The following is a 20,964-nucleotide window of genomic DNA, read 5'->3' on the forward strand; positions in this document are numbered from 1 at the left end:
GCTGTCGGAACACGCACACTCGGTTGTTTACCAAAATATAGGCAGACGCCTTTTACCACGTCGTTTAGCATGCAGAGGGGTACGTCTGTTCCGAAGAGACAACGGAAACGCGTGTGCACGCATAGAAGAAAAACCCGACCAGGTGCCTTTTTGTGTGAACATGAAACAGCCGTCTATACACTCGCAGACACGCGAACGTGCATCAATGCAGTCACACAGCCACCAGCTTTTGAGCACAGGCTCTGCTGCTTTTGGCACTCTTCAGGCACACTCCTGAAAGCCGCGCACGCTGCTGTTCAGACGCTAAATGGCGTCTTCGGAAACATTTCTCCGGTCGATCTACAGCTCTGATTCCTTCTCGTGTTACTGAGAAATGTCAGCGCAGGGAATCCGTCTCTGTCGAGCACACGTCAATCCCTCTTCGGTTTTCCCCTCTAGACTCTGCCTTGATGATTTCCCTGGTCTCTCTTCACTGGAGCAGTCATGGCTGTGCTGTGTTACACACAGGCACAGCCAAAGCACACCAAGTGTCGAGAGGCACACTCCGCTGAGCTCAACACTAGCACAGATGCACATGTGCGACGAAATCAGTTCACATGCTTGTGGAGAGAAAGACATGGACCCACACACGTGCAGAGCGACGGATAGATACAGCAGGCGCTAACGAGCACAGACTGACTTACACGCAGACTGTCCCCACACCAACAGGGACCGCTCTGCAAGTATCCTAGACGTTGATTATCGAATCAACCACACTGACCTGTGCCAAACTCCCAGACACTTACACGCAAGACACAATCTCTCTGACAAGCACACAAGTGTTTGCTCTCAGCTATAGATCAGGGACAATCCTGCGCAGTGCGCCCTGTTGCTCTTTCGCTTTAAGGCATGATGTGTTTCGTTTCTCTTCTGGTGTCTCAATCTGACCCACAGTGGCAGCAGAGAATAATTTTATTTGACTGTGTGAATGTAAGTTTGTTTCACAATAATAGGGGTCGGTATTGTTTCAGTCTCTTTCTGTGGGGTAGCCTGTCCTTTTGGTAGTTCTAAAATACGGTTTGTGTTTCTCAGAAGAATGCCAAATAAAGTAGCTCCTTTGAGGATTCCTGGTTTAGCTTCATAGCTTTTAGCGAGCATGTTCATCAGCAGAAACATTGTGCTGCTTCAGGCAGTGCATTTGTTTTGGGAAGATGTGATGCCCCACTATCAGTGATTTCTTAAAATCACCTTTGATAATATTGATGTACCAAGGTACTGTTACTGATATATTTTCATTTCTTTCCACTTCCTCATCTCTGTCCTGCCTTATCTATGGTGTGGTATGGATTTGCTCAGGTTTCGGGGAGGCTTGGATGTCACTAGATGTCAAACGGGCACTGAGTCAGTGTATACAAATTTCCGAGGCAAGGAGATCATGTTTCCTGTGTCTACAAAGCTGCCCTTCACAGAGGGAGATTCCCAGCAGGTATTGGAAGGGGAACTAAGGAATTCAGTTGTGTGGCTAAGAGGGGAGGGGTATTCAATGTGGGGCTAGTTAGAGGGGCGAATGCCTAATTGCATAACAGTGGGAATTATAGCTGGAGTAATGGTAAAATTAATTGATGAGGGGTTTGGTTCAACAGATGGACTGAAGATGTTAAATAGACTGGTATTTAAGGGCCCATTGTACTGTTCTACTCTTTTTCACCTGCCTTCTCACTTTATTATTTTTCTGTCTCTAGCTTCAGCGGAAGCGTCACATTGGGAATGACATTGTAGCCATCATCTTCCAGGATGAAAGCACACCTTTTGTCCCTAATATGATTGCTTCTAATTTCCTACACGCTTATGTGGTAGTTCAGCTCACTCATGACACAACTGGGGACACTTTCTACAAGGTGAACAGAGCCAATAGATTCCTCTGTACTGATTTGCTGATATTGATCCTTGAAGTGGAAACCTGTTCTTGGGCTTTTGGAAGAGGTGCGGATTCAGCCAGCTGTCATCCTAACAGCTCTGCTTGCACTTTTAGCAAACTTGATCAATATGGAATATTAATGGTATTTATTTCTTTGGATCAATTTTCAGTGAAAGGCAATAATTAGATCTATTACCAGTAGACCTAGAAATCCAGTAGCTGCCACCATCTCTCCTTGCCCTTCACACACTCTCTGTTCTCTGACCAGGAGTCTCCAGTCTGCTATGCTGTTCTCTATTCTATAGGTTCACATAGGTCCTCCCTATTTAGTGTGGCTGCTGCTATTTAGCAATCTCTGTTCATGTTTGTTGAGTATTCAGATTTCATAAATACATTTTTATCTGGATGGGGCTAGGAGGTGAGGCTGACAAAGACCAAGATTCTGGAATGCAAGTGTTTTACTGCAGGACTGCTTAGTGCCTCTACCTAGCAAACAGAAAATGAAAGAGTAATTCAATCAATTTATTAAGAATCTACACATGGAACTAGAATATACTTGTATGTTTTTCAAAGGGGCTGATGAATTTCTGAAGCTTAAAGCTTGGGAATTGAAGCAGGACAAATTCAGATTTTTTGTTGTTGTTGTTGTTTACATCAAAGAGCACAAGGAAAAATTTATGCCATTTTGGGGGATGTATTGCTTGCATCATATAAGTCAGGTAAAACTCATTCACCTAACTGAAAGCTATGTCTGCATTGCTCATGCTGCAGAGCACAGCGCTGAGAGGTTGCCCTGCCGGAGACTGCAGCTCAGATGCAGCTGGTTGGCCTAATCTATGGAATTCAAACCAGCTACATCTGCTTCAGGGGATCCCAGAACAGGATTCCCATCTGTCAGGGAAGTGCTACCTGTTTGGGCCCTCCAGTTGAAAGAAGCTCTACTAGAAAACCAATTCCCTGTCTGCAGCTTTTGCACACAGCTCTTTCACTGTAACATGACTCTGTATGGATGCCTATGTAACTTTATGCTCAACTTTCAGTCATGCTGAGAGAGAAGAAAATATACAGAAACTCAGGTTCTGTGATGTTTCTATTGTAGAAACATTTTAATCAAAGTGCTATGTCTCGTATTATGTAGAAATGTTGATTTGGTCCTTATGCCTTGGAAATCTACAAGAACACCGAGAATATAAAAATTTGGACAGGATACCCATCTCTTTTCCCACCAACAAGTGTGCTGGGAGTGGAGTAACCACCTTCTATTGTTCCTTGTGCTATGGGGAGCCTGGTATATATGATAGCTTCATATTGATCAGGGACATAGCACAAGGAACATTGATAGCTTCATGTTGATGAGGGGCATAGGGTCCTAGTTCTTGTCTTGCTTTCTGTTTTATAGGGCACAGAAATTTACTGGATTTCATTTAATGACATGAGAAAGAGCTGGGGAAGGTTACCGTTTGTCTTGTCTCTTCCTACTATTGTTTTCATCTTTCCCTGTCTGCAATGCCATTGTTTTGGTTACTGTAATAGGGTTGCCTGTATCATTTAATGAAATAGTCCCAGTCAGGACCCTAGAGCCAATGCAGGATTTTCTGTAAAGGCTTTTCAAAAGGGCGTTTAACTCATTCTGCCTTGAGAGTATTCTAGTACTTAAGAGACTGAAGGAAAATTTTTTTCCATCCATTTTCCCATTTACTTAAGCTTTAGTGCCTTGTGGTTAAATTGGAATATTAATGGCATTTATTTATTTGAATCAATTTTTGCAATGAGAAAATTAAAATCATAGAATGTCCTGAGTTGGAAGGGACCCACAGGGATCATCGAGTCCATCTCCTCCTGTTCCTGCATATGACAACCCCACAGTTCACATTGTATGCCTGATGGCACTGTCTAGTCTTTTCTTGAATATTGACAGGCTGCGACACCTCCCTCGGGAGCCTGTTCCAATGCTCCACTACCCTCTGGGTGAAGAACCTTTTCCTCATGTCCAACCTGAACCTCCTCTGGCACATCTTCCTGCTGTTCCCTTGGGTTCTGTCATTGGTCACCAGAGAGAAGAGATCAGTGCCTGCCCCTCCTTCTCCCCTTGTGAGGAAGCTGTAGAGCCTCCCCTCTGTTCTGTCCCAACAGATGGGATGAGGGATGAGTTAACTCTGAATGCGACACACGCCCTGACTCAACAGATGAGACCAGGTGTGAGTTAACTGTCGGTTAATTCTGTGCGGTTATGTGAAGTGAATGACAGACAATCACTCCAGGGGTCCAATTCAGTTATGAGTTTTACTAAAAGTATGTGTTGGAATACTAGTTACAGCAAATAGTGGCTTTGCAAAAATAGTTTATGATATCACAGAACTTATCAATACATTAACAGCAAGAGTCCTACTACGAGCCATGTATTGGCAACCATTAGTAGCTATAATATGGGACTTAGAAGAATCCAACAGCAGAGCTTAAGATAATGTTACTCTTATATGTTCAAAAGGAAGAGAGAGAGAAAAAGAGTGGTACAGAGGGAAGGAAAACTAAGGTGTAAGAGAGAGAGAAAGAGAGTAATATATCACCATTCACAGAAGGAGAGACAAAGAAATGGGGGTATAGAAAAAAGGAGAGGCGGAAAGAGCAGAGAGAAAGGAAGAAAAAAACAGATGAGGGATCCAGTCACTCTTAGGGCTCCACAGCGTGGATGATGAGATGTGTGTATGCCCTCCGGTGTCCCGCAGCGAGGATGCTGGGGTTTGTAGTTTAGGAGGGCAGCATCCTCCGATGTCTAGTCTAGTTCCCGTGGTGAGGCTGGTGGGCTGAGGGTCCTCAGGGTGGTGGATTCCCTATCAGTGCTGTTTTAAGCGAGCTTTTTTTATAGCCCTCCGAGTAGAGAAGAGTCTGCGGGGGAAAGGGGTGATTGCGAAAGATCGACAAGTCTCGACAAATCCGGGGCCATGTTGAAGGGTCTGAGCTTTTCCCCTTTGTTTGCCAAGCTGTGCATATCAGAAGATGGAGCTATGTACCCTCCAGCTCATCCCCCACCTCCAGTATTGGCCAGCTGGCCTGGGCTGTGGCTTGTTAGCTTGTTGTTGATATGTAAATCGCAGTTCACCCTATACTGAATGTGTCATCTCCTGTGGCTGGATGAACTAGTTTCGCTACAATGTTTTCAGCCATGATCCTTATCAATACACAACACCCTCCTCCAGGCTGAACAAACCAAGTGACTTTAGCTGCTCCTCATATGGCTTCCCCTCCAAACCCTTCACCAACTTTGTAGCCCTCTTCTGGACACTCTCCAGTATCTTTTTTTATACCGTGGTGCCCAGAACTGCACACAGTGCTCCAAGTGAGGCCACACCAGTGCAGAGGAGAGCGGGACAATCACTTCCCTGGTCCAGCTGGCAATGCTGTGCTTGATGCAACTCAGGACATGGTTGGCCCTCTTGGCAGCCAGGACACACTGGTGGCTCATGTTCAACTTGCTGTTGACCAGAACCCTCAGATGCCTCTCCACGGAACTGCTCTCCAGTATCTTGTTCCCCAGTCTGTATGTACAGCCAGGGCTGCGGTGCCCCAGGTGCAATATCTGGCACTTGCCCTTGTTGAATTTCATGCAGTTGGTGATTGCCCATTTCTCCAATTTGCTCAGATCACTCTGCAGGGCCTCTCTGCATCTGAGAGTGTCAACAGCTCCTCCCAGTTTAGTGTCATTGGCTAACTTAGTATTCCCTCAAGTCCTGTGTCCAAGTCATTTATGAAGACATTGAACAGCACTGGCCCTAAGATGGATCCCTGAGGAACCCCACTAGTGACTGGTCACCACCTGACATAACCCCACTTACTAGAACCCTCTGAGCCCAGCCCATCAGCCAATTACTCACCCACAAGTGTTTTTCCAGCTGTATGCTGGACATCTTGTCCAGGAGGATGCTGTGAGAGACAGTATCAAAGGCTTTACTGAAATCCAAAAAGATCACATCGACAGGCTTCCCTTGGTAAACTAGGTGGGTAACCTTGTCGTAGCAAGAAATTAAGTTTGTTAAGCAGGACTGTGTTGTCATTCAGATGTTTTTCAGTAACTTCTAGAATAATCTTCTCCATAATTTTGCGAGGCACAGATATGATGCTGACATGCCTGACAAAATGCAAGGCAGGATTTTAACTGGTAGATATCTATTGGGAGGGTGTGAGAGGCCTTGTAATTAAGGGTGCTGGCCTATGATGTGAGAAATCTGAACTACCACATCAAACTTGGCAAAAAAAAGCCTGTGAAATATTCTTAATTGCTGTGTGTATCTGGTAAGATAGCTGTGTATAATTACAAGTAAATGGTGTGAAGAGCCAACTGACTATATAAAAACTTCATTACAGTAACTTTTTTGGCATTGATATGTCGGGTAGGAGCACGGTTAAAAAAAAAAAAAAAGACAAAAAACCACATGGATATCCTTATCTCTTGCTGAGAAAGTGCTTTTGTATGTGTACCATATGTGTCTCAGAGAGGTGGTGTCACTGAGATACTCCCCTCACTGTGCAGTGTAGTTCCACTGAAAATTCTCTGTCAAAAAAAAGAAAAAAAAAAGATCACTATAATCACATTGACAGAGGTTCTTCTAGTGGAGGTAAATCTTGCCGGCTGAATAGAAGCTTTTTTTTTTTTTTTTCCAAATATACTGCTTGTTATTAAAGATTTCTAAAAACCAATTCACTTTATTGGTTTTGTTGCTTTTACTGTGTGCACATCTAGCTGACTGAATTTCTGGAAGATAAATCAGCACATTTATTCACTGAGTTCAGAAAGAGCTGGATGCATGGGATAACATATTTGAGTTCTTTTCGATATGTGAATTATTCAGGAGGGATCAGATATACCATAGTAGTCTGAAGGCTTTGATAGTCTCACTTGTGTTATGATACTTATTTTTTCCCCCTTATATTTTTTCAGGTTTCAGTCACAGCCCGAGATGACGTCCCCTTCTTTGGACCCCCTCTGCCAAATCCAGCCATATTTAGAAAGGTTTGTTTCTCTTGTCCACTGTTAGATGGCAGGGTAATATGGTACATACCCTGGAGTTCTGAGTCAGTGTTGTCAGTCTGGCTACATGACTTTGGAGGTCTAAAGAGCAGAAAGGCAGAGCTTTTCTCATGTGATATTTTTATTATTGTTTTCATTTCTAGTCTAGTCTTCATCCTGTTTTGCAGAGTGCAGAGTTTCGTGAATTCCTTTTGGCCAAGCTCATCAATGCTGAGTACAGCTGCTATCGAGCTGATAAATTTGCTAAATTAGAGGTGGGTCTATTACCTTGTTGTTTGCATTAAAAATTATAAAATTATATTACTGCCAGATTAAGAAAATACAGTATAACTTTTTACTTCTTATTTTGTGTTGCTTAAAAAAGGAAGATGAAATGTTATGATACTTGGCTATGTGATACTTCCTTTGTATTTCACAGCAGGTGTGATAGAATATGAACAGGTACCTCCTAATGTAAAGATCTAATCCTCAAGTAAGAGTGGGAATATGATGCATGCATTTTGCTGGAGGAAATTCTGTTTTAGCTGAAACTCAGTATTGTGCTGCAGGATGTGTACTGATCTCACTGATTTTGGTTCAAGGTACTAAAATTCTGTTCCACACTCTGCTGCTTACCTGATCTAGAAAAAAATGCCCTCAATTCATGCCTCTTTTTCATCACCTGTAAAAAAAGTACCGGTGTCCTTTATGACTTGCTTTAGAAAGAGTTTAAAATGGCTAGGTACTATTGTAATATGTTCCATAAAATCTAAACCACTAAAACCACATCTAAAACCACTTCATACTGTTTAAAATAATCTTCATGATGTTTGGTTTTGTTTTTGTTTTTTTAAGACAGACGTGAGACATTGCAAAAACAGGAAAAATAATCCCTCCGCCCCCAATAATAGTTGTGTTTTCATTCCTAATGTTGACGCAGGAAAGAACTCGGAGTGCCCTCTTGGAGAGCCTTTTTGAGGAGCTGCAGCTTCGCAGCCGCAGTATGATGGGGTTGCCCATAGGGGAGGATGACAAGATAGAGAATGGCAGTGGGAGCTTCCTTGAGAATTTCAAGGTGAGCCATAGTGGATTGATTCCTTTACCCAGTTGCTCATAATTTTCTCAAGCTCATTGTGTGTCCCTCCAAGGAATATTCACCCTGCTGGTCAGCTGTGCTTAGGGTGAGACAGAAGAAGTCTTTCAATCCAGCAGCCTTTCTCTAGAGCATCTTCAACTGTCCTTTGCCATATGTCTCAAGAAAAATTTTTCCCCTTCCTGTGCGCCTTTCTACAGAGCTACAGTGTGGCTTAGGGTGGAATTCCTTATTGTCCCTAAGAAATGAAATTCTTTATGCTTCATGCTGTCGTCTAATGTTAGACGAGGTGTCACTCCATGACTTACAGAAAAAGGAATGAGTGTTTGCAAGAGGAATAGTAATACCTAGTAGCAAGCAGCTTTCAGTTCCTACAGCATATCTCTTTCACTTAATTTTCCTCATAACTGAAATATTTGCAAGAGCCACTGCAAGAGCGTTTCTAATGTATCTGTGAGTGTACCATCTAGAGAAACTGTGATGCTTTACTTACTCTCTAAAAGCCAGAGATAATTTACTTTCTTTTGTTCAGTGTAGATTACACTTTGTTCTTTTTCTTTTTCTTTTTTTTTTTTTTTTAATCAGGTGGCAGAACTTATTTTAAAAGTGATCAAGATGATACGAGATAGGAAAGTTTTTGTACAAACAGGAAAACTGAGTTTTGAACTGAGAATCTTATATCATTTTCCTATCTACTTTTCCTCTCCCACTTCTGTGGAAGTGCCTCACCACTTCTTTTGTGTAAGTTAGCTGTCTGGACAGAGAAATACATTATTTCTTCAGATGACCATGGTGGGCTAGTTAGAGTTGTTAAGGGCTGTCAAACTAATCCATTTACATATAGTTATATGCGTAGCTTTGGTCAGAACTGGGATGCTTTGATGAGGTGTGTTTTTACATACAATCAGTCTATCCTGCCTTTGCTGCTAAACAGGAATTTCCTACCCATCTGGGTCTTACACTAATTATCCCAAAATGTCCTTTTCTGACTTATAGCAGATGCTGTGATTTGCATGTCATGTAGACATATGACCTTTGCAGAAGGCTGGAAAAGGCTGAGTAAACTCAAAAATAGCTTTTTCAGATGCTGCAGACTTTAGTATGGCTCCTTTCCCTTTGGAACCAACACCCAAGTTCATGCAAGACTGAACCTTACAGTCTTGAATAGGAGTTTGATTTTCTGTTTTGTAGCCTGTACTGGGTAAGAATTCTTCAGATTATGCTGTCTTATCCAATCTGCTGGGATACTGGTAGGGAATCTCTATTTTTTGCAACAGGAAAAGGGAAGTGAAAGTAGAGAATAAACTTGAGGAAGAGATCTCCACTGGCAGTGAGCTCCATGAATTGGCTAGGACCAAAAATGGGTAATATCTAAGATGCTGTCTTCTAGGAATTAGGATTTCTGTGGTTTTGGTGCTGGTTTATCACACCTTTCCACCCAAACTGTGGTGCTTTTCCTACTGCTCTACTGTGTGCAGGTCTATATGTGTATCTGTGTTTGTTTGTTTCCCTGCTTCCCCACTGTTCAGCGGGTGATTAGAGGCCGCAGCCAGAGCCTGGATACCATGGGGATATCCATGAGAAAGCAGCAGCCAGCCACCCTGCCCAGCCGCCCAGCTACACCTGGCCTTGCCCTCAGCCAGAGTGTCACCGAGGGCCCTAAGGCCGTTGCTGCGGTAAGGTATTTGAGTGGGCTGTAAGAAGAAACCTGGCATACCTTTGTGAGCCATCCATACATTCTTAGTTCTCTTTCCCTATTAGTTTGTCCTTTTGTCTTTCTGTGAATGTCTTTCTGTTGTACAATCCCATCTCACAAGTGGTGACAGCACGTGTTGCAATCTGTTTTGTCTGTGCCTATCTCTAGCCTCAGTTCATATGTAAACTAGAGCTGAGATTGATGCAGACTGGGAGGAGAAAGCCAAACATGATTCTGCATCAGATATCTATCCTGGATTAGATCCTGTATGTTGCCATACCTTAAAAAAATGCATGTACTGTGGTTTGACTAGAATGGTGCTGTATTCTCATATGGCAAGAGCTGAGAATATAAAGACACTAGATCTGTTCCATTTTCTTCAATTTCACCAATCAGATTCTTTTCTGTAATATAAACAGGTGTGCAATGCTTATTCAAGGTGCGTTTTTGCTGTAAACATAATTTGTATGTTGGGAACAAATAGCAGAGTTAATAAAGTTTGGGGTGAGAAAGAGTGAATATTTCTAGTCACTATCAAAGGCTTTCTTATTTGATAAGGATACCAAACGTATGTGATCAGTGTGAGCATAACAAATCCATGACAAATGTTACCAGAAAAGGATCCATGTTTCTGATACTGGAATTATGGTCACTTTGGCCAAAGTGCATCTAGCTGATTATGGTCTTTGCACTAGTGATGTCAGTATACAGGCAAACTACAAAAACACATCTCTGAGTAAGCCAAGAAGGTTCCTTTCAGTATGGAAATTTATTGGTGACAGTTTCCTCAGTTGTATGCATTCCTTATGTCAGCACAACTAATTCACAGCGTAGTAATGATGAGTTTGCTGCCTCCTTCTCTCCTTTAACTTCTATTTTTCTCTGCCTTCCTGATTCTGCCTCTCCTTCTCTCATCACATGGGGATACCTCCCTTCCTGAGCCTCTTTCTCTGTATAGTGGCTGTGTATCTTGTTCTGACTTTGTTTCTGTATCTTTCAGTCTCTTTCTTGTACCACCTTTGTAAGCCCTAGATTATGTTTCTCACTGACAGAAAGTACTCCTTGCACCAGTGGAGCTGAGCTGTTCTATTGTATTGCAAAGCAAAGGAGAGGATCTGGATCCACATTGCAAACTCTCTTCCATGCTTTCAGTTCTCCACAGTGTTTCCCGTCATGTTTCCCGCTCTCTTTTCTGTCACACTTTCCTTTTTTCTAGTCTTTTGCCTTGCCTGGTAGGAGCCCCTCACGTACTCGAGCTAGCTGGTTCCATGGGCGACGGAGTAGTGCCATTGGCATTGAGAACATACGGGAGGAAAAGAGGTATGAGCCGTGGGAAGATGAGACAAAGATAGAAAAAAAAAAAAAAAACATAGAAGGAGATGAGAAAGGGGAGATAGAAAGGCATGTATAAGGACAGAAAGGTAATTGACAGGAATGAGTATGGAAATGGAAATGGTTGGAATGGGAAGAAAAGCCTCATTATGAGTTAATGGAGAAATGGACAATTGACAGAAACAAACAAAACAAAAAGGGCTCTTTGTAAAGGAGAATAATCAATATGAGTGGAAGAAGGGAGGAAATGGGTGGAGGAACATAGTAATGTCACTCTTAAATATTGTGCAATATGTTCCAGGACTCCTGGTTCTCCTGTTCTGTATTCATCACTTTCAGATAACAATCAGATTAAAGGCTTCTATTTGGCAAGGGAGAATTGGGTGCTTGGTTGTTTGTTTGGTTTTGTGTCAAAAAGTTCAAATAGACAAAACTTCTGATACCTTGAAAAAAAAGGATTTTTTAAAAAAAGCTTTAAGTCAAAACAAATTAGATGGTGTGAGAAATACTTAAAGGGTAACATACAGGTTCAAGGAGTGATTTGGCATATTTGACAGAATTTTAACCATTCAAAAGTTGTCTGTTGGTCACAAGAGATTTAGTTAAATCAAATTTGTCTCAGTTCTTGCTGAGGCTCCTTTTCAAGATTATACAGAGTTTCAGAAGTCACATGAGTGCTCTGCATCTAATATACATTTTTTCCAGGTGCAAGAATTCCGGAGGACAGCTTACAGACTCAGCGTAAAAGGGGGAAAAAAGCTATCTTTAATGTGGAAAATAGTGATTTCACAACAGGAAGAATTACTACATTTTCCCTTCTAGGTATTCCCTTGGACCTTTCTTTAATGAGATGCCTAGGACCTAATCTGAATAAAAATAGTATAGAATACAGTATAGAACCTTCTTTGAGAAAAATTAAATCTGAGACAACTTCCATGTAACAGTCTAAGCCAACACAGTAGCCATAGCTCCTCACTACTTTGAATAGTTTTGTACCTTATGCAGCTGCACCTGCCAACCCATTACATTGTGTACAACATTATTCACTATCCCCTTAAAAGATCTGTAAAAGTTTTCTACAATAAGGAAAATCCCTAGATTTCTTTTCTTTCTGTTTTGTTTTTGTTTGGTTGGTTTTTGTTTTGGTTTGGTTTTTCCCCTGGCCTTTGCTAGGAGGGAATTGGTAAGTTATTTGGTTTATTTAGCTTTCCTTTTGTTTATTTGTAATCGTATTATAGATATGAGGAACAGTGAGCCTTATCTTGTGTTCTGTGAAAAACTATTTGGTTGATTCTTGAAGGTACAGTTTAACCAGCAACTGGTCTGTTCTAATGGTTCAATGCCACTGAAAAGCAGTCCCACTAACTCTTTCAACTACCCAATCCTGTCCTATTCCTTGTGATGGCTCAGATGTTCAGTGAACTCTTCATGGAACTGATTCAGCCCATTAATCTAACAGAAAAAGTATCAACTTTCACTGGATTGTCTGCCAGGTTCTGCCATGAACTGGTTCATGGATGAGTCTGATGGGTACCTGGGCTGATGGGAAGTACACTCAGCAAGAATGGGGGAGACTGGAGCAGTCTCTCTGGCAGAAGAGAGATTAACACACTGTGTGTGACTTCACCCTGAAGCTGTAGTTTAATGGTATGCAGGCTCTGACAGCAGAGCTGACCCAGGAGGAACTTTGTGAGCTCCATCACTGAAGCAACAAAACTCACTCAAAAAAACCCTGAGTTTTCCGATCCTTAATTAAACATGCCCCACTTTTCAGTTACTTACACAGACAGCTTGCTTCAGAAGTATCTTGACAAGTACTAGTAGCAACAAAACTATTGTAACCCTCCTGAAACAGAAATTTGCTGGATCCTTTTTCTTTGTGCAATAAATACATTAACTCTCTAATCAATCCTAAAACTTTCTAAGACCAATGAAATGGGGAGGGTAGAAGAAAAAGAGGAAGAATTAAAAGAGAGTACAGAAATTAATTTTAACTTTTATATCAATTCAAAAGGAGCTTAAAGCTGGCCATTTCTAATATATTGCCCTCAACAGGTCACATGTGAGGAACCTACTCTTCTCAACACAACTGTACTTTCATGTGTATATGAAAGATCCAGCTTTGTAATTGTGGCTGGTAAGAAAGTGTTAGAATAGATAGTAGTTAACTCTGACCATGGGGTACAGCTGGTTTCTATTTTTTCCCAACAGAGGCACTGCAGAGAGGATACGGAAGGTGCTGGACAGTCCAGGAACTTTCTTTGACCTGAAGTCTGATGGATCCTCCAGTCCCAGCTCTCCAGAATTCCCCAGGAGGATAAGCAAGTGAGTTGAAAATAATTTTATTATTTGAAATACACTCACTGTGTCTGGTATTGACTTAAGCATGGTGCATGTCTTGCTCTCTTGGAGGATTTACTAAGATTGCCCACACCAGGCATTGCAGTATCTTAAAAGTTGTATGTCTGGCCATGGAACAGTAATTTAAGCATGCAAGTAAGTAAGTCAGCTTTCTTAAACAGCCAGTGAATAAAGATTGAACCATTTAAAGGTGATTTGGCTGTATCTTTACTGTAATGTTAGTTTGCATCCAACAGGATACACAAAGCCCTAGCAGTTCAGTTGTCCATGCTTACTCATGTATTTTTTTCCTCTGTAGTTTACTCTGGGTTGATTTTGGAGCTTCATGGAGAAGCTTGGACAAGGGTTTGTTGGAATGTTGAGTTGTGTTCAAGTTCTGCCCCTTCAAGCAGGATTCACGCTGCTGCTCCAAACCAGTCTGAACTACTAGTCTGTTTTCAGTCCCCCCAAAGTGTTACAGTGGGGTTTCATGTGTTGCACCTAAGTTTCATCGCTAAAGTACGCCATACCATACCTAGTGTACTCCTGCAAAATACTTCACGTGGTAGTCTGCAAAATAGTTCTTCAGTTTCTGGTGGTCAAAAACTATATAAAAATGTACTTTCCTGGTAGTGCATCTTTGCTGTTGCTAAGCTGCATTATGCTGGGATGTGATCCTATCTAGGATACTTCAGGACTTAATGGAAACTATACATTTACATTTACAAGATTCCAGAGCAGCCTGTCTCTAAATCCAGGACTGCAGCTGACTTTCTGGAACAGCTTGCCACACCTGATTTTTTTCATGAGAACTTGGATGAGACCTGTGGCAAAAAGGGCACTGAGTACTTTGTAGTAAGGCATGTCCCTTTCTCAGGACTGGGGCTGCTCTAGGAAACTTTCGGGAAATGCTCTAGAGCCAGGCCTCTGTGTTGCTCCAGGTGCCAAGTCTGATAAGGAAGGGCCTTCCTTCCAGGTAGATCCAAAGCTCCATAAGAATTGCAGGCTGGTGACTATCTGCAGTAGTTCAGCTGTGCGACTACCCAAAATGTTGTCACAGCCAAGGTGCAGAGTTCTGGTAAATATGTTTTTGTGATACTAGTTTTTGGTTTAGGTGGGTGTCCAAAATTTTGGTGGAGGATGAGAGCACAGCTAGGAGATATAGACCATTTAAGATGCTAGCTCTGGCAGCAAAGGATAAGAGAGAATGCAGGACATGGAATCACTGATTGGTCAGCAACTCCTTCCAGCCTTACCACATTATTCTACCTCCCCATCCTCATACTGCCTGGGACCTTGTTAATGAATTAGAGGTTCACACGTGAAGGACTCTTGCTCTGATTAGGCAGATGAAGTAACCTTGCATAATCAGCAAGAATTCTGCCTAGTAAGAAAACATCTCATAATTTGGTTAGTCCTGGTTAGCATACTGTAGAATGTGTGCATGTCCTGGAAGAAAATGATGAAGCTTTCTTGACATCTGTTCCTGATTTCTACATTTGATGGCGGGCTTCATCCACTTCCCAGCCCCCAGTGTCTATTCATCAGCTGAGGTGAACCAGATGCAATGGCTGTTTCAAATTGATATGACATGCTTTCAGAGAGCAAACATACCATGGGATTTCACTGACAATACTTGCATGAATATTGTTTATGCACATGAGGCATGACCTGTACGATTTGGCAGTCTATTTCTGTCACCAGGATTCTCTCTGAGCATCTTTTTCCAGTCCTGGATCCAAAACCACTTGTACAATCACCAGAAGAAGTCTTTTCACAGTTGTGGTAGTTTAGCTCTTTCCTGGACAGTTTGTTTACAAGGTGGGATGTAACATGGAGTTTAGTACAACTGGTGATTAGCCAGAGTTAGAGTTGTAATTTCAGAGTTAGGGACCAGCCCATGTACAAGTCATAGCTTCTGCATCATAGCTGGGACAGGGAATCAAGGACATGGAATTCCACCACATAGAGCGCACTATTTTCACCAAAACAGTATTAGCACATTATTGCAGTAACAGTCTAGGAGTTTAATTCTAACAGGCTATCTCAAAGATAGTTCTACTGAAATAGTATTGTTCATTAATTGTGAAGCCACAAATCAGGATTGTGATATAGGCATATTTCTAATGCAAAAAGAGTTCCAGCTGGTTCTAGAGCAATTTCTGCAGCCCATATTAAAAATGTCATCCCTGGCAGTATGTCAATCAATCCGCTCCTGGTTCTCCCCAGGGAGTAGTGTCACAGGAAATTTCTCTGTCACAAAAATGTTCAGCATGTTGCTGCTGGTCTTAAATAATAATTACAGATTCTAGACCGAATCAAACCCTTAGTCCATGTTGTGCTAAAACCAAGCTGGAAATAATGTAAAGGGAACACAGATTAATTCTTTTACAGTAGCGCTCTCTTTCCTCACATGCTGATTGCCAACACACCATTCTGCAGTGATTAGCTTGCAGTCCATGAAACTGCATTGTTCAGTTGGGCTTCTCTACCACGTGCAGGGACAATTACCCTTAGTTTTTCTGCTTTACTGTCCAGGTAGGCTTCCAAATAATCCTTCTTCCCATGGGACAGACTTAAAAGAATGAACCCCGCCTAAGTAACCACATAGCAAACCTCCTCAGGATCAGATGGCTCTCTGGGTTGCATCTGAAAAATCAAGCACTGTACTGTGTACACCCAAATCCTAGGAAAAGTTTTTTTGTGTTTTCCATCCTTAGACTCATCTGAGTAGGGACATCAAGCCAATCAAGCGCGGACCAGATGCTTCTCTGTCATTGGTTACCTACTGAAGATACTGGCAAGACTTTTGGGGTGAAATGAGAGCCTTGGCTAAGAGGAGCATGAACTTACTTAGAGGACCTCAAGGACTGTGGAGAGACCAAGTGGCACCATGTAATGCTCCACTGGCAGTTCCAGGAGCAGGAGTCCTGGGAAAGGGACGTGTCCAGATAACTTCTATTGGAGCATTTTGGCTCTAGCCCATTCCCATTGCCCAGTTAGCAGCCATTGAAACAGCCTCTACTAGTGATGAGGGAAAGAGGCTGCTGCTGAGTGCCTCTCCTTCTCTTCCCCTCCCCTCTTCTCAGATGAGCCAGAAGAGAACAGCTTGGCCTGCAGAAGGCAAGAGCAGACAAACATCTTTCCACCTCTGTCTCTACTGTCTTTGGATGACATAGGTCAGTAGGTGAGGATGGAGAAACCTGCTGAGGAAGGATGCTGAGAAGGAGATACTTTGTAAAAATCTGGGCTCTAACTCACTTAAATTCATGTTATTGATTTGCTCTGCCAATAGAGAAGCGTGTTGGTCTTCATTTCCTCCAAAATATGTTTCCTAACCTCCTGAGGAAATACCTTTGGCCTATATTGGCCCTGTCTTTACTGTTCTCCCTGTTGCATGCTGGCATGTGATATGCCTGGGACTTTAGGTTTCATTACTGCTTGTAGGTCAAGACTGGCCACATTTTGCAGTGTTTCTGAAGGAATAAACATATTTAGTATCTTGAAGGTGTCTTATCTTTCTTGCCTCTCCTAGCTTTTTTGGGTTTCTTAACATTTTTAAGCACTCATCTCTCTCTTATTGGCTGATCTCTTCTGCAGGCAGTGAGTATTTCACCATAAATGTTAGGTTTACATGCACAGTGCACCTTCCACCATGTGAGCTTATCAGCCTCATGAACTGCTCTTTCTCCTAGATGACTGTAAGCAGTGGATCCCAAATTCTGAGCTGGGAGAAGCTGACCTAAAGGGTCCTTTTTGACAGATATGAAACATGGTATATATCATGGCTATCTCAGTGACCATGACATTTGAGAGAGTGGCAGTCAAGTGATCCAATAGATTTTGTTTTGAATGTTCCTATTGTAATGGCCCTGTGGGAGCTAAAAGTCTAGTGGGATGGACCTACAGGAGCCTGGCTACTGGCAGCTGTGCACATACAAAATCACCAGGAAGGGCATCCTCACCTAGGTATGTTCCTATCTGTAAGCAGGAGGACCTATCTGACATGTCTGTGCAAGAGCTTGACACTCAATCCTAATGGCTTGGCACTGAGACATCCTAAAATAATGCAGATCTCAGTAATTTGTTTGTGCCTTCCCATTGCTTCCTTGAATTTTCTTAGTTAATAATTCTATAATACTGGTTAATGTCTCTAAGTTTTCCTTACTCCTCCTGTTAAAACTGTCTGGAAACATAGCAGTAACAATTCATAAGCTCTACGACATGAAAAGTGTGCTTTTATAGCTTCCTTGTACTGTCTGGAATTTCACCAGACCAAACACAATAGGCTGAGAGTGGATGTGGATGGCCGAGGCTGGGTAGTGCCTTGCCTTTATACTCAGTTTAACACCTCAACATGTTGTATTTAGGCTTCTAAAATCTCTAATCTCCAAAGTGAAGGCATCTGTTGATTTTAATGAATGTCTAGAGGTTAACAGTGCTTAAATGCAGGTGGTTTGACTCACTCTGCTTGAAGACACTTAGGTCTGTGACTTAAAAATTCAGTCTTGTCCTTTGATTATAGTTATCCAGCATGGAAACAAGAAGTGGTGTTTCTACTAAATGAAGTAGCAACTAGAAATTAAGGAATGCAAGCCAGTTCACCAGAATTGGAAAAACTAGCTGTGGATGAATAATTTCCTGTTGCTGACTACTATATGATAAAGTTATGTCACAAAAAGTGCAAGCCTATGTGTAACAATAAGCCTGATAATGTTGAATGCTTACATTTCACAGAATGCTCAGGAGTCAGACTTCAGGATACTGCGTGATGCAGCCATTCTCACGTTCTTCATCCAGTGTAAGCAGTTGCTGTAGTAGTTTGAGGGAAAATGAAACATCTGAGGAAGAGGAGAATGACAGGGTGGGTGTATGAACTCTAACAGGCTACCCTCCCTGATTTTACCAAGTGCTTTATTAAAACACGTCTTCTTTGCCCTCTCCAGGAGCTGAGGTGCTCTCTTAAGGGCCTTCCAAAACAGGATTCAAAGGTTCAGACTATGTGGCTGGATGACAGTGACTGCACACCCAGTACTTCCAGCTCACCAGGTAAAAAAGAAAGAAAGAAAAACAGAAAAAATCCTCTGGTTATGCTTCTAGAAACATATGTGATGTTGAGCTACAATCATTTTGGAAAATCTTTCGTATGCCATCCTTGAGATTTGGGAAAGCATAGGTAGATAATAGGCTGAGAGAAATGGGAGAGAAGCCAGCATGCAAATCCTAATGGGGAATGGAGAATGGGAAGTGTGTTCCAGTAGCATGAATAAATATTGCTGTACACACTGCAGAAGGAGCTACAGTAGATTGCAAAGAATGAGTGTGTTCCTGTGTGAGTGTGTTCATGTGTTTCTATGGAGAACAAGCAAGAACAGAACAAGCAAGGGCTCAGTTAGCTTTAATTTTCTTAGGACAGTCTCAAGATGATATTCGAAAGAAATTACAGAAACTGGAGGGGGCACAATTACGAGATCTGGATGTTATGTTAGAAACAGCCTGGAAAGTTAATAATAAGAGAGAAAAGGAACAGTCAAGGCATTATCAGCAAGACCTGTTGTCCAAGGACAAGGTGGGGGAGTAGGAACAGGAGTCCGTGGTAGATGAATTAGAAACGGTCAAGGGCGTGGTTTTTGGAATGTTCAGGGAATTCCTTTGGGACCTGTTGTAAAGCTTGGTTCAAATCAATGTGCTTATTGTAAGCAGCAAGGACACTGGAAAAACGAATGCCCAAACTGTCCCGGTTCCATGAGTTGGGTACCAAATGCAGTAGGAAATGCAGTACAAACTATGGTGCTGGGGGAGTATAGTAATGACAGCTGACTATATGAAAGCACAAAAATGGATACCCAGAATAAGGAGCCCTTAGTGACGGTACAAGTGGGAGACCAGGATGTGAGATTTTTTGTGGACACAGGGGCTACCTATTCTGTGCTAAATTCCTTACAGGGAACAGTAGGTCATAAAACGACAACGATTGTTGGTGCCACAGGGAAGGAAGAAGTACGGCCATTCCTACAACCCTTAGATTTGTGTTTTGGAGGAAAGGAATTAACCCACAAGTTCTTATATGTTCCAGACTGTCCAGTTTCCCTTTTAGGACGGGATTTATTGACCACATTGGATGCCGTAATAACATTTGAGGATGGAAACCTGGTAATGAAAATTCCAGAATCTAAGGTAGGACAAATTCTGTTATTAAAAGAAAACCTGGTAGTGAAAATACCACAAGCAGTGGAGGAGGCTGTGATGGACTGACATACCTGGGAAATCAAAACCAGCCCAGCCTGTAAAAGTGGAACTGAAGGAAGATGCCAAGCCAGTACAGTTGAGGCAGTACCCACTGAAACTAGAAGCTAGGTTGGGCATAGTACCTCTAATTGAAAAATTCTTGAAATACGGTATTCTAGAGGAATGTGAATCAGAATATAATACTCCAATTTTTCCAGTAAAGAAACCTGATGGTAGTTATCAATTAGTCCAAGATTTGCGGGCTGTAAACCAGATCACTAAGGACATTCATCCGGTAGCTGCAAATCCATATACCTTGTTAACATCTGTGAAAGAGAAATATAAATGGTTTACTGTACTTGATTTAAAAGATGCCTTCTTCTGCATACCCCTTGACCATGAAAGCAAAAATTCCCATTGCCTTTGAATGGGAAAATCCACACAATGGGAGGAACACTCAATTAACCTGGACACGCCTTCCACAAGGGTTCAAGAATAGCCCAACCATCTTTGGAAATCAACTAGCCAAGGAACTCGAGGAATGGACTACAAAAGGTCATATCATGATCCCTCGACAATGGTATTTGTTGCTACAATATGTAGATGATATTCTGATTGCGACTATGGGAAAAAGGATAGAAGTGTTTGTATCCCATATGGTGACAACAGTATTGGAACAAAAGGGGGGCCATTGGCTTTCCTCAAGCAGAATGATGAAATACCAGGTAATTCTGACAGAACAAGATGATGTTGTTCTAAAAATTACTAACCTAATGAATCCTGCGGAGTTTTTGGGTGCAGGTACTGAAGAAGGAGATCTGGAACATGATTGTGTGGAAGTCATCGAATACACCCATGCAAGTCGTCCTGATTTGAGAGACACCCCGCTGGCAGAAACTGACTGGGAACTCTTTAGTGATGGCAGTAGCTTTGTGGAAAGTGGAGTACGGTATGCAGGATATGCGATCACTACTGTCAAGACAGTAATTGAGGCCAAACCCTTACCACCAAACACCTCAGCACAAAAAGCGGAATTAATCGCCTTGACTAGGGCATTGGAACTCAGTGAGAACAAGAAAGGTAACATATGGACTGACTCAAAATATGCTTTCGGAGTTGTTCATGTGCATGGAGCCTTTGGAAAGAGTGGAGACTGCTCTCTTCACAAGGAACAAACATTAAATACCAGAAGGAAATACTGAACTTGATTAATGCCATTCAGAAACCATCACAAGTTGCTATAATGCACTGTAAAGCTCATCAAAGTGGAACATTGAAAATTATTGGGGGAAATCAGCTTGCTGATCAAACAGCTCGGTCGGTGGCACGGCAAGTGAGAACAATGGTGGGTCTTGTCTCCCAGAAGGTAAGAG

The 20,964-nt window shown here is 42.1% G+C and overlaps 1 protein-coding gene across 1 annotated transcript; it reads left to right on the plus strand.

The window, feature by feature from the left end:
• Nucleotides 1–1,321: 1,321 nt before the first annotated feature.
• LOC308042065 (rap1 GTPase-activating protein 1-like) lies at nucleotides 1,322–19,326 on the plus strand (the record flags this gene model as incomplete). The annotated part of the gene is made up of 11 exons (XM_080347114.1): nucleotides 1,322–1,465; nucleotides 1,722–1,877; nucleotides 6,834–6,905; nucleotides 7,091–7,177; nucleotides 7,843–7,977; nucleotides 9,525–9,671; nucleotides 10,908–11,011; nucleotides 13,235–13,348; nucleotides 18,101–18,227; nucleotides 18,310–18,412; nucleotides 19,310–19,326. 11 exons carry the CDS (start codon nucleotides 1,322–1,324, stop codon nucleotides 19,324–19,326), a joined length of 1,206 nt encoding a protein of 401 aa, XP_080203240.1.
• Nucleotides 19,327–20,964: the final 1,638 nt, after the last annotated feature.

This window comes from Nesoenas mayeri (assembly GCF_963082525.1).
Source record: "Nesoenas mayeri genome assembly, chromosome: 1".
In the NCBI taxonomy this organism is placed as follows: Eukaryota; Metazoa; Chordata; class Aves; order Columbiformes; family Columbidae; genus Nesoenas; species Nesoenas mayeri.